This window comes from Myotis myotis, unplaced genomic scaffold (assembly GCF_014108235.1).
Source record: "Myotis myotis isolate mMyoMyo1 unplaced genomic scaffold, mMyoMyo1.p scaffold_m19_p_2, whole genome shotgun sequence".
Taxonomy (NCBI): Eukaryota; Metazoa; Chordata; class Mammalia; order Chiroptera; family Vespertilionidae; genus Myotis; species Myotis myotis.
Window position 1 is genome coordinate 4059338 of NW_023416324.1, and position 13522 is coordinate 4072859.

At 48.5% G+C, this 13522-nt stretch overlaps 1 protein-coding gene across 10 annotated transcripts in view; it reads right to left on the minus strand.

Moving 5' to 3' along the window:
• Positions 1 to 13522, minus strand: part of CLSTN1 (calsyntenin 1) — a 56158-nt gene that overhangs the window by 21093 nt on the left and 21543 nt on the right. For 9 of the 10 annotated variants that reach the window (XM_036352793.1, XM_036352790.1, XM_036352786.1 and 6 more), the window contains exon 2: positions 4160 to 4282. In XM_036352793.1, coding sequence (XP_036208686.1) covers positions 4160 to 4282 — 123 coding nt within the window. Of the gene's footprint in view, positions 1 to 4159; positions 4283 to 5918; positions 6022 to 13522 lie in introns of those variants that run through there. The other variant, XM_036352784.1, reaches the window with a different exon arrangement.

The window sequence follows — 13522 nt, forward strand, 5'->3', positions numbered from 1 at the left end:
CCTCATTCCCCTAAGATCATCTAAAACAGTCAAAAGGGCCCTAGCTGGTTTGGCTCAGTGGATAGAGCATCAGCCTATGGACTGAAAGGTCCCGGGTTTGATTCCAGTCAAGGGCACATGCCCGGGTTGTGGACTCCATCCCCGGTGGGGGATGTGCAGGAGGCAGCCGATCAATGATTCTCTCTCATCACTGATGTTTCTATCTCTCTCCCTCTCCCTTCCTATCTGAAATCAAGAAAGATATATTAAAAACAACAACAAACAGTCAAAAGGACCCTGGCCGGTATGCTAAGTTGTTAGAGCATCAAACCATACACCCAAGGATCTCGGGTTTGATTCCCAATCAAGGACTCGCATACCCGGGTTGCAGGTTCAATCTCCAGCCCTGGTCAGGGTGTGTGCAGGAGGCAACCAATCAATGTGTCTCTTTCATCAATGTCTCTGTCTGTGTCTGTCTCTCTCTCTCTCTCCCTCTCTCTCCCCCTACCTTCCTTCCACTCTCTTAAAATAGCAATGAAAAAATATTCTCCAGTGAGGATTAACAACAACAAAAGTTAAAACAGTCAAAAAGAACTTTACTGCAGAATTTTTAAAAAGCAAAACATAAAACTGTAACAATGGGTACAGATTTGACTTCCTGATATCCAAAGTCGCGTCCAGGGATCCTGTTTACAGTGTCAGCCCTCACTTTCCTCGTCCGTCCCTCTGAGAAACCTGGGCTTCAGGCTGGCTTTGCATTCTTTCTGAGTCTCCTTCCGAATCTGAGTATAACCCCAAACTGCACTTTCTGCCCTGAGAGCGAGGGTGTCTCCAGAGCCTAGCCCATCGTCCCCCCGCCAACTCTCAGGTCACCTGCCTATGCTGCACTCCTCCTGGAGGCCCTGAGTGCTGGCTCCAACCGTTAGTTTTGTTAGTGGCCAGCAACAGAAATCCATTCCAGCTGACTCAGGCAAAAGGGGCTTCACTGAAAAGCGGTCACGAACTCACAGAATTGGCTGCAAGCCAGAGAAAGGAACCTGGAAACAGCAGAAACCAAGGCCGCTCGAGAGATCAGGAATGGGGGCCTGACCAGGCCCAGAGCAATCTGGCCTGGACAGAGGGAACGCAACCTCAGCCAGTCTCAGCATCTGTGGCTCTCCAAGGAGGGAGCGCCTGGCAGCCTCGCCTGGGCTGTGCATGCACTTGGCTGGGAAGGCGGGTAACGGACTGAAGACCCACCGATCTGGCCCCGGGAAAGGGACACCCGCTGAGCAGCATCCACTACAACATCCCTGCTAACCTGACCCTCCTCCCTCGCCCTCCTGTCCACCCGCCTTGGCGCCCACACTCTCCAGCTGGGCACCAGGCTGCTGCTTATTTCTGGTGACTGGTCCAGGCTCGTTTCTGGGACCTAAATCATCAGTGCTCTGAGAAGAAGGGCCAACTTTTATGCTTCTTTTGTTCTACAAGGACCTGGCATAAATACTTAATATTTAATGATTATTGATACCAACCTTTCCTGGAGGCAACTGTATCCAAAATGAGTCCCCGCTCGTCAGTAACTGTTTAAGTTTCCATCCTAACATCCAGATACTTACTTAAATCCGCTACTCAACGAATTACTGCCTTAGAGTAATTAGGCTCACCCACAGGCTATTTCCAGTTTTCCATTTTTTTCAAGTACTGTGATAGTTTCGACATATAAAAATGGCAATTTCATGGGGCTTCACCAAATATGTCCAACTCATTGCTGCAAACACAACGTCCGCCCATCGCCTGCCACAGTTAAAAAGGCAGTGCTGGGGGGCGAAGTGCAGTGCAGGAGTCGGCCCCATCGCCACCCTCACGTAAAGTATAACGAGTCACATAAAGTATACAGAATATGGAGAAAAGGATCACACACCTGAGTTGGTTCTAACAACAAAAATAAAATCCCCATTCTTGCCCTGAAATTTCTTTTGGATTCTATTTCTATCGCAACTGTTTGCCTAACCTTGCAAACTCTGTACTCGGCTGGAAAGCAGGAAAAGGTGCTGGGGTGAAACCACCTACTGAAAGGAAGAGCCTGAAAAGGGGGACAAGGCGGGGCACTCAGCCTCTGACGTGGGCAGTGAAGAAGGGACCACTGTCAAAAAGGCAACCACGTGGCCTGCGTAAGGGGCTCAAGCTCCCCATCAGGTACACAAAATGGGCAACACAATTTCTTACCCGCCTCTACTCAGGCTTTTAGTACATTAAGGAAAAGGGGTTGAATAAGAAACTTATTTTAATTTCCTGAACTACTTGACAAATACCAAGATTTTACTCTCCTATTTCACCCCAAGAAAACAATCTGGGCAAGACCCTGCATTCAATACGAAGGTCTGATGAGGGACAATTTACGACGCACTCTGGTGACTAAGGTGCCAACATCAGCCGTGGACTTACTTCAGAAGTCTGACAGACAAGCAATCTCTGGTGGGTACCCGCACGTTCCTGATGGGGTAGGACTGCGAACCAGGATGTTTACAATGTTCTACAGAGAACGTTGTGAGAGCCCACAGTGAACCTACGAATGGAGGCTGGAGTCGGACCCCCTGGCGGGAAGGCGACTCTATCACTTACGAGCTGTGATCTTGGGCAAACTCGGTCATTCCACCTACAATATTTATGGAGTGCCAACTAGTGCCAGTCGCTGGTCTAGGGCCGTATACAGCTGACACTGCAGAGTACAGAGGCCCAATCACTTCTTAGGATGCAGGGAAAGTCAGGAATGTGTAGGTCTGCTCAAAAGCATAAACTAGATAATCCTACTCAAGTTATTCACACAGCACTGACCGTCACTCACACAGAGGAGCATGTGTAATAACTAAATGTGGCTGCAGGGGTGCGTGTACAAGTATATACACACAAACACTCAAAATCTATTCGTTCCAGAGCACACCGATGTGCAATGCTAAAAATGATGACAAATCTGGGGGAAGGAAGGAGCAGAGAAAATCATCTCAGCTGCTGCACGAGCACTGTGTATGGATTCACGGCATTGAGCGCGTCCTCTCCTGTCCATCCAATCGGATTTCTCTCTAAAAACCAATCAACAAGCAACACTCCTGGGAAGGTCTGTGTCCACCGCGGACACACAGCACAGCTGGTTCTCAGGTTACTTTCCCGAACATGGGCTGTGGCACGTGAAGGGAATGAAGAACAAATTTATTGTTTAAATCAGCGGTCGCCAACCTTTCGGACCGCACAGACCACCAGTGGTCCGTGGACCACTGGTTGGCGACCACTGGTTTAAATAGCTCTTCAGAAACACATCCACTTTCCTCAACGTACACACTGTGAAATACGGCCATGCACCCCCTGATCCATACAAGGTGACTGAATCCTTCTTCCTGGTCCCCAGGCAAACAGCACACACTAACGTGAGAAATTTGGACCTGGAAAAAAATGCCACGCAACAACTACTCTTCTAAAATTCACTGTGACCCTGAGGCAAGGCGAGGGTGACGCGGCACAATTCACGTCAGTCGGGGAAGTTACTATGGACACGCGGCTCAAGCAAGAAATGCTCTGAACTGCAAAGTGCTATTACATGTCAGCAAAACAGCCAGTCTCCAAGCGGTCCCAGATCTGCCGCTGTGGTCAGGTTACAGCCTTATGAAATGCCTCCACTTTAAAAATTTATTGAAAGTAAAATCTGAGCCACAGGATTCCTCTACAAAGATTGCCTGACGTTTTCGAGTAAGTCTTTTCAGGTAAGTGAAACCGAGGAGGTGCGAGAGGACCTTGAGCTGCAGTTCCCCAGATCCTTGCCCCTGGCGGACCCGCAGCACCTGTGAGCAGGTCAGAAGGGCAGGAGCTCAGGTCCCCCAGACCCTCTGGATCCAAATCTGCATTTTAACACGACCCTTCGGTGTGCTGTGTGCACGATTTTTTGAGACACACTGGCCTAGGTGTTATCTGTCTGATGACATCGAGACAAGGACTAGAATAACGTGATGTAATATTGTGCTTTTCAACCACATGTACAGGCTTTTTGGTCAGGTGCCCCAACTTTTTAAAGTAACAGGAAAAAGGATGGTGCCCGGGAGCCACAAACCACCCTCGGCCATCGGACACTTTAAGAAAGGGTGAGAAACGTTCCCAGTGCATCGCCCCCAGTCCCGGTGCATCAAGAGCGAACAAACTGCGCTCCTACCTGCGAAGCGCAGAGGGGCGTCCTTGTCCAGGGCGATCAGCGGGGGGTCGAGGAGCACCGCGTTGTCGTTTTCTGTCACTATGCCGTGATAGGTGGGCTCGAGCCAGGGCTTGTGCTTGTTAGCTGTGTTTAAAAAGGAAAGGAAGTAGGCAGGTTAGAACACCATCACTTTTTTTTAAAAGATTTTTTAAACTGATTTTGAGAGAGCGAGGGAGGAAGCGAGAGAAACATTGATGTGAGGGGGGGATGGGGACTGGCTTCCTCCTGCATGCCCCCTACTGGGGATCAAGCCCACAGCCGGCATGTGCCCTGACCAGGAATGGAGCCGGCAACCTTCCGGTGCACAGGACAACACCCAACCCACTGAGACACACTGGCCAGGGCTAGAATGAGTATTTTAAACTCAACTGCTTTCGAAGACACATCTATTATGTCTGAGCAATAAGATTCATTGATCTGGAAGGCAACACTTGCATTTTTTGTTGCAGAGTTTGGTATCAAGACCCAAATGTCATGAATTTCTAAATTCCAGAGTGAGTAATGGAGAAACTATATGAGTCCAGGAAGAAACCAGATTCTGCTCTACAAATTAAAGAAGACAGACTGATGGCCAGTAGACAAACTCAAACTGTTTGGGGCCTATTACAGAATAGTGACAAAGAAAAGTGTTATTTCTTTATGACAATATATTACCTATTTAAAATTAGCATTACAAAGACACAAATTAGACAAGACTTATGAATATAAAATTATAAATCCAAGGTATTAAAATAAAATAAAATGCAAATTCCTGAAATAATCCTGTTTAAGAATAAATAACCCACTTTGGAGTCAGGCTGACGTGGGATCAGATTCCAGCGTCCTCTATCTTTACTGAGTGACCTTGAGCAGGTGTAACTGACCTCTGGGTGGCCTTGAGTAACCTCTCAATCTCATTTCCTAGTTTGTAAGCCAGCCCCGCCCCCTCCCGAGAGGGTTGGTGCCATAACTGGAAGAGGGGCTGGCACCGAACTGCTACTTTTGTTTTTAAGGGAGAACTGTGCTGTCTGGCAGGCGCTTACCTGGTTCCATCAGTTTTTAGTTCTGATCCCCCCTGTTTTGCCTGGGCCTGGCTTTGTTCGGGTCACGGCAATCACTTCCTCCCTGAGCGCTCGCTCCACCAGCACATTTTGGGCTCCACCTCAGAGCTGGAACTCTTTCATTGTCTTTCTACTTTCACCTTGAGTGTTACCAGCTCTCCTTATATCTCAGGTGTAACGTATCACATCTCAGGATATGACTAACCATAGAACTCCTCAATTTAGCTGAGCTGATTAAAAGGGTATGGAACTTTATGACCAACTAGAGGCCCAGTGCACAAAATATGTGCAGGGGGGGAGGGTCCCTCAGCCTGGCCTCCGGCCCGAGGCCCCTCCCCTCCCTCTGTGTGGCCGGGGCACAAATGCTGGGCTCGAGTTGCCGGGGCAATGCCTCCAGTGTCCCGCCCCAGCCACTATGGGCGCCACCATCTTTGTAGCGGAATGATGGTTAATTTACATATTACTCTTTTATTAGCTAGGATAGGTAGTGCCTATTTGTTGAATGAACTACCAGACCCTGTCCCGTGAGTGCACATCAATCCAGACCATCTGAAATTAAATGTAAATGTTTAACTTTGTCGAATACGACAGTCCATAAGGGGATGCTGCTTTCCTGCTGCGGGTGATGACCGTTATGGAGCAACAGGAGAGCGAGCCGGTGAGAAGCACCTGGGCCTCACCTGCAGCCCCTCCAGCGCAGTGCACGACCGGCGTGTGGGAGGGAAACAAGCTACCAGCTCTGCAATGAATGACGCATCCATCAAACATTCATGCTCGCCACGTCCAGCCCCAGCAAACCTCTGCTTCACTTTCACAGTCACTGCAGACCCACAGGACCGGCCTAATGGGTACAGAGCTGCAGTTTTGGGAGATGAGAAGAGTTCTGGAACAGGCTGCACAACAATATGAACGAGTATACTTAACACGACTGAACTGTACACTTAAAATGGTTACGACGGGAAAATCCGTTCTACGTTTTACCGCATTTAAAACTCTGCGCACGCAAAATGCTTCTCACCGGGACTTATTACAAGAGCCAAGTGGCCAAGCGCATTCTTGCCCTCCTGACAGATCTAATCTAAACGGTATCTTCAAATGTGTGCACCGAGAACCGGCCCCACCAAAAGGTCCTCACAGCATTTGTTTATGTGGGATCTACCTACCTATCTAATTGATCTAACTACCTACCTATCAGAATTCACTGTATTGGAAATTAAAACCAAGATAAATTTTAATATTTATTAATGCATTTAAAAAAACCATTATAAGTTAGCATAAGTACCGTTTTCATAAAAACTGCATTTTTAAAACAAAGCTCGCCAAGAAGAGCGGCACCCCTTCCATCCTGCGAGCTTTCGCTCACTGTCCAGCCTCACAGGAGCCAGCTGGTCCCCGCTGTGCCTCCGGCGGCCGTGCCGCACTCGCCAGGCAGCCTCCGAGCCCTCGTGAGGCTGAGGGAAGGCAAGTCGATGTCTTGATATTAAAATAGCTTTGACCTCTCCCGTCCTCGGCCAGAGTCTCAGGGCTCGTCACCTCACTTCAGGTCTCTGGTCAAATGCTCCCTTGTCCAGCCCCACCAGCACCCGCTGCTCTGGCCCCACCGTCTCCTTCTCTGCTGCTGCTCTTCGCCACCGTGGGCACAGCGAGGGCAGCGGGGCCAGCCTGGGACCTTGGGGCAGGTAGCTGGCTGCCTCCGTGGGCCTGTTTCCTCAACTGTAAACTGAGGACAGGAACAGTACCCACCTCACAGGTTGCGGTGTGATCAAACCCGTCACACATGACAGGCTGACAGTGTCAGACAAAGGCGATGCCACAAGGTGCTGCTGTGTCATTACCTTCTCCTCTTCCACTCAGACATGGACAAAAACAGATTCTGGGAGTGGCTGACCTGCTGTTTGCTAACTAGCATCTCATCATCGGGAAGTACCAGGCCAATGAATGAGTGTGTCAGGAACCTTGTATATAGTACAAATAAAATCAATGTCCTGGCCCAGCCAGCATGGTCGACCTATGAACCAGGAGGTCACGTTTCAATTCCCGGTCAGGGCACATGCCCGGGTTGCAGGCTCGATCCCGTGTGGGGCATACAGGAGGCAGCTGATCCATGATTCTCTCTCATCATTGAGGTTTCTATCTCTCTCCCTCTCCCTACCTCTCTGAAATCAATAAAAATTTGTATTTTTTAAAATTTTAGTCAGTGTCCTGGTTTGAAATTCTCTCCTAGAGAAGTAGTTTTGGTGCTGAGACGGAAAAGCAGGTATGTCTTGGTGTTGTGAACATTGAAAGGTGTTACTTTTTGTTTCTGGCAGGTGGGTAGTCTAAGCAAAGGAGAGGAGAGAAACTAGTGATCCACGTGCAACCAGGGACCTGTCCGGAAAGGTGAGCTGTGCTTAGATTATGGAGGGACCGACTAGAATACCAAACTCAGATCAGAAAGGCCGAGATTTAAGGAGCCTTTGGAAAAGCTCTCCCCACACAAAAGCTGCCCTGGGCCAGGAGCCTTGGGAGAGAAGAATTCAGAAGTTCTGGTGCACCTGCCCTTCTCCTTCAGCAGCACTCCGAGGGCGCCGAGCTCACTGGGGGAACGCTGTGCAGGCCGAGTCTGCGGCAGCCCTCGCCCCGGGAGGGTCCTCTGAACACAGGAAACAGCCCCACTCTGCAGCCGGCTGGAGCTTCTCCTAACGGCTGGATCTCCCACTTCTCCAGACAGCTCGTGAAACCTGCTCTGTAACCTGCTACGGCGCAGGCTGACGGCTGCCTGGGCTACAGGTGTGACAGGTAAACAGGCCATTGTGAAGAACCTCCAGTTTGTCACTGATTTCTCCTTTCAAAACACAGAAGCTATTAATTCAACTTACTATTAGTAATGTACCATTAAAACCAATAGTAAATTCCAATTTGTTTTCATATTTCAAGTTTTATTAATAAAACTAGAGGCCCGGTGCACGAAATTTGTGCACAGGAGAGGGGGGCCTGCACCCTCTCCAATCCGGGACCTCTCGGGGGATGTCTGACTGCCTCTCGCAATCCGGGACCAGTGGCTCCTAACCGCTCGCCTGCCTGCCTGCCCAATCGCCCCTAACCACCTCTGCCTGCCTGATCGCCCCTAACTGCTCCCCTGCTGGCCTGATTGCCCCTAACTGCCTCTGCCTCACCCCGCACCCAGAACCCAGGATTCCCTCCTCCAGCTGGTCGCAGGCACCCGGGACCCAGGCTTCCCTCCCTCTGGCTGGCTGCAGGCACCCAGGACCTGGGCCGGCGTTGCCAGGGCCGGCCGCAGCCACAGAGGACTGTGGGCACGCGGCTTTGCCTTGGCCGCAGCCACAGGCGCCCGGGACCGTGGAGCGGGCGGCTTGTCCCTCTCCCAGGCCACAGCCTGGCTGATCTCCATTCCTTTCTTGCGAGCTCATTTGTGCCTGGCTGGTCCCCATTCCTCTCTCCCCAGTGTTGAGTGTCTGAGCCGTTACGGCTGAGGGCATGATGACTATTTGCATATTAGCTCTTTATTATATAGGATTATAAGCAAAGCAAATGAAACTGAAGATTATTCCAATCTATGAGTCCGTAAAACTCCTTAGACTTTAAGTGAATTTTTCTAACCCAGTAAGAAGGTAAAAATACTAGGCAAAGTGCAGAAAATCTAAAATAGCAGAAAGTATTAAAAGGTAGTAGCATAAAATGTGTATTTCTGCTACCCTAAATGATAGGCCTGCAACTGAAAATTACTAATGGTTCAAGGCAAAAAAATAATTTTATAGTGATATTCCTAATTCTCTTATTTTTCCCAGTATTCTAATTTTATAATTCAGATTTTCTAAATTGCTCCTTTAGGCTGGAAGTAGAATGAAGAGAGCTGGCCAGTTTCAAAGACTGAACTTTTAAATATTTAATAAATGATATTTTTAATATTTCATCACATTCAATTGGCATTATAAAATATTTATGGAGACAAGTGACTGATGTTTCTGTAATCATGCGAAAGGAGCCCACAGATAACGCGGAGAGACTAGCAGCCAGCAGGCTAGGAACAGGTCACCGGTGCTCAAAGTCTTTTCCTGATTCATGGCTTCACATTCTACATCATAAAAAAGCCAATGACATTTTGAATGGCATAATACTGATTAACATCCGGGAATGGCAAGGCTGGCGATCAGCCCGTCTGTAAATGTGGGCTGTATCTGGGTGTGCACGGTTACTCTAAGACCTGGCTAGCTTCTGTGGTTATAAAATTGTCACTGATTTAAAAACCAAAGTGAAAAGAATACAACAGTCAACTTCAGGATATAAACTTCAACTTTATATTTATAACTTTAAATATAAAAACTTACGCCTTCCCAGTATATCCCAACTCTGTGGGCAAAAGAGAGGTTGGCTCCCTGTCCAGGCCACGCAAGTCACAGATCCCCGGCAAGGTGGCTGCAAAGCCGTGTGTGGCAGCCCCGACATCAACCCTGCCCCAGAGCTCCCGGCTGATAAATTCATTGACGAAGAGAAACCCACTCTTCCCCAAAACACTGGCTACGTGCCACTTCTCATTCCAGGACACCTAGTCGTATTGACCCAGGAACGACATCATAATAAATAATGACAAATATGTGTTTTTTAAAAACATTTTTAATTAACTTCAGAGAGGAACGGAGAAGAGAGAGATAGAAACATCAATGATGAGAGAGAATCACTGATCGGCTGCCTGCTACACGCCCCACAATGTGCCTTAACCAGGAACCAAACTGTGACCTCCTGGTTCATAGGTCCACGCTCAACCACTGAGCCACACCGGTCATGCGAAAACTATATGTTTTAAGAGACTGTAGGCAATTCACCAGTAAATATTAGATAATGTTACATGTTTTGTTTGCAGATTCAACATTTAACCTCGGTCCATCAAAAGAATATACAATTAGGAGACACCGCCACTAGGTGGCGGCAGGTGCCTTTGCGCGCATGCTGCAAATTGCCAGGCTTTGATTTAAAAATCTAGCTCCTGACTCACTAAGGAGTGGAATGTAATGTGTTAGCTGACCCCTTGTTAAAGGCAATATGCACAGAAAAGTGTCTTTAATGATATAAATATAAAATCTCCAACTGATTATATTTTCCTCAGAAAACATTTTAACATTCATAAATTATTCAGATAGTTCCAAAATAAAAATATAAAAAGGCATCCATTCTTATGGACTCTCTAAGCATTGTCCCATATTCATATTTAGATCAGACCATCTCTGATCCTTGAAAACCAGCCTGACATCAAAGGTCCTTTTGGCTTCACGTCACCATGGACTTGAAGTCTGCACAGACACTAAAACCCTCCGAAGTCTTTCCCCAGGACCATCTGCGAGGCATAAGTGCACTGCAAGGTGCTGAGCCTGGGGAGGCAAGGCACGATCTGCCAGAGAACACAAACGTACCGACGCCGTCACAGCCTGGATTGCTGTGGCCATAATCACCGGGTTGTGGGGTGTGGGAAAAACTGGCAACGGGAACTCACTCGGTGGGAACTCGGACGGTCAGCAGAGCCAGTAAGACCTGCAGCCTCCATCTCAGATGTGGCCCTACCATTGCCAGGGTAAGACTGAGCACTCTGGAGGGGTGCCTAGTGGGAGCGGACCCGTCTGCACAGATGAAATACAACTCACTTTTACTGCTAACTCGTGGGCCAGAACGGGTCCCATGGCCCCACCCAAATCACCAGGGTGGGCAGGGGCAATTCCAGTGTGTGTCTGGAGGAGAGAGCTGGAAATATCTGAGACCAGCCCTGGGGACCACCAGCAGCACAATGGAGACCTCCCAAGGACATCCTTCAAAGGAGTCTCCTGAGGGGGCATTGTATTTACCTATTTTTAATCCTCACCCGAGGATATTTTCCCAGTGATTTTAGAGAGGAAAAGAAATAGGGAAAGACAGAGAAAAACATTGATATGAGAGAAACACATCCATTGGTTGCCTCCTGCACGTACCTTGACTGGCCCAGGCCGGGGAGGAGCCTGCCACCGAGGTACGTGCCTGACTGAAATCGAACCCGGGACCCTTTGGTCCTCAGGCCGATACTCTATCCACTGAGCCAAACCAGCTGGGGGTTGAGGGGGTTTTTTAAACAGAGTAAAAATATAAATAAGGTTCAAAGGTAGAAAAGGCTGTGGCTCATTCTAGGACTAGCAAGGCTGGGATGACTGATGCACAGGAGGCACAGCTGGAGAGGGGCATGAGCTGTGGTTAGGGCAACGGGGTGAGCACCCCCTCTCTGCTATGCCAACGAGCGCCCTCGATTCTGTTAGAAGCTGTTCAAAGTTTTAAACAGTGTGGTCTGGTAAGAAAGACAGGGATATAGTTAATAAATGAACTGTGTCTGACATTCTAATTAGGGGCAGATTCTTTAACCACCTGTGCCTATCTCTACATCGTACGTTGGGAGCGGGACCTCCTTGCACAACCCTGTTTTGAGGATTGCAGGTCATGTGAGTGAAGGGCCCACTCTAGGCCTGCCACACGGATGCTCAACAGATATGTGCTGATCAGTTCATCTTAAGCAGCAGCTATATTTTAGGAAAAACCACAAAGGCAGAAGGACCAGAGCTAGAGAGACTGCGGAGGCGTTCCCATGACGACCTCCCCATCATCATCTTCCGAAATACAACCTACAGCTAATGGAATCCCTACAGGCTCAGGCCCTGGAGAGGTCTAACTTTATCTCTTTTATGCAGAAGAAAGAAGTAGCGTTATACAGTGATCCTGTTAAGTGTAAAACAAAAAGCAAGCAAACAAAATGACCTGGCTTTTTTTTTTAAAGGAAACTTTTAATCAGCCACAGTTGGTAAGTGGGTATTTGTCCTTGGCATAATGTCCTCAAGGTCCATGCGAGCTACAGCATGCGTCACCTTTTTAAGGCTGAATAATACCCCACTGTATGTATGGACCACATCTTGTCTCTCCATTCATCTGTCAAGGGCACTTGGGTTGCCAAGTACCTTTCGGCCACTGTGAATAATGTCATGAACACGGGCATACAAACACTGTTTGCCTCCCTGGTTTCAATTCTTCTGGGTGTGCACCCAGAAGCGGGATTGCTGGGTCATTCGGTAATCCTGGTTTTAATTCTTTGAGGAACCGCCAACATTGTTTCCCACAGCGGCTGCGCCATTTTCACATTCCCACCAGCAGAGCACAGGGTCCCAATTTCTCTGCAGCCTCACCAACACTTGTCATTTTCTGGGTTTTGATATTAGCCACCCAATGGATGTGACCACACAAGTTTTATGTCAGGCAATTTTATCTTTTTATATTATGTAAGCTATAAAGTAGAAAGAATAGAATAATAAACCCCATGTATCCAGGACTCAACCATTACAGTGATCAAAACAGGACCACTCTTGTTTGATTTACCCATTCCAACCACCAGTTTCCATTATTTTGAAACAAATCCCCGACATCAGGGTGTTAGATTTTGTCAAGTGCTATTATGGGACTCCTTTTAAAAATGTAAAAGGTGACTTTCGAGAGGGAGCTGGCTGAACTCTAGCAGCCCCAAACCTGAGACAACAGCCGGAGTCTGTGCCTGCAGGGGCAGGGCCTTCGGCAGCCAAGCGCACACCTTTCCTGGGCTCTGAGAACCGAAAGAACGCCACGAGCCCTCTCTGCAGGAAAACATGTGAAAACACAAAACACTGGGCAGGGGCCTCTCGGGGCTTCAGACGCCCGCGGACACCAGTCCAGGTGGAAATCACCGTTTCACACGGAAATCTACCAGTGGATCCTCGGAACTCGGGCACCTCCATCCAGCACCTCAGTGGGACGGGGAACCAAGTTAGAAAACTAGGTTTCCTGCACGTTGTGGTGCTCAAGTTGCACTTGTATTTCATGGTGTTGGCAGCGATATCTCAACAGTTCCTGGAGGAGACTTCCCCGCTGGCCACCCTGGGAAACGGACCAGGGAGGAAGGTGGGACGTGCCACATTGTTGCTGCATTTCCAGGGGCTGTAAAGGCTGGCGACCCAGAAAGCTTCAAAGTAACAAAGATAACTTGACAGAGTCCCCTTGAGTAATGGGGAGAAGTGCAAGTGAAAGACAGAAACACATGCTTTTCCTGAGAATAAAAAGTCGCTTCCAAGAGGGCTGCTTTCCAGGTTGCTCCCTAGTTAATTTCATGGATGGCATCTCCGTTACCCTGTTCAGGAGGTTACATAATCAAACGTTCTTACTTCACTGCTATGAGAAAGATGAAAAGGCAACTACACAGACAGACAGACAGATGGCTGGGTGGGCGGTGGACGAACGACGTAAGGATTTC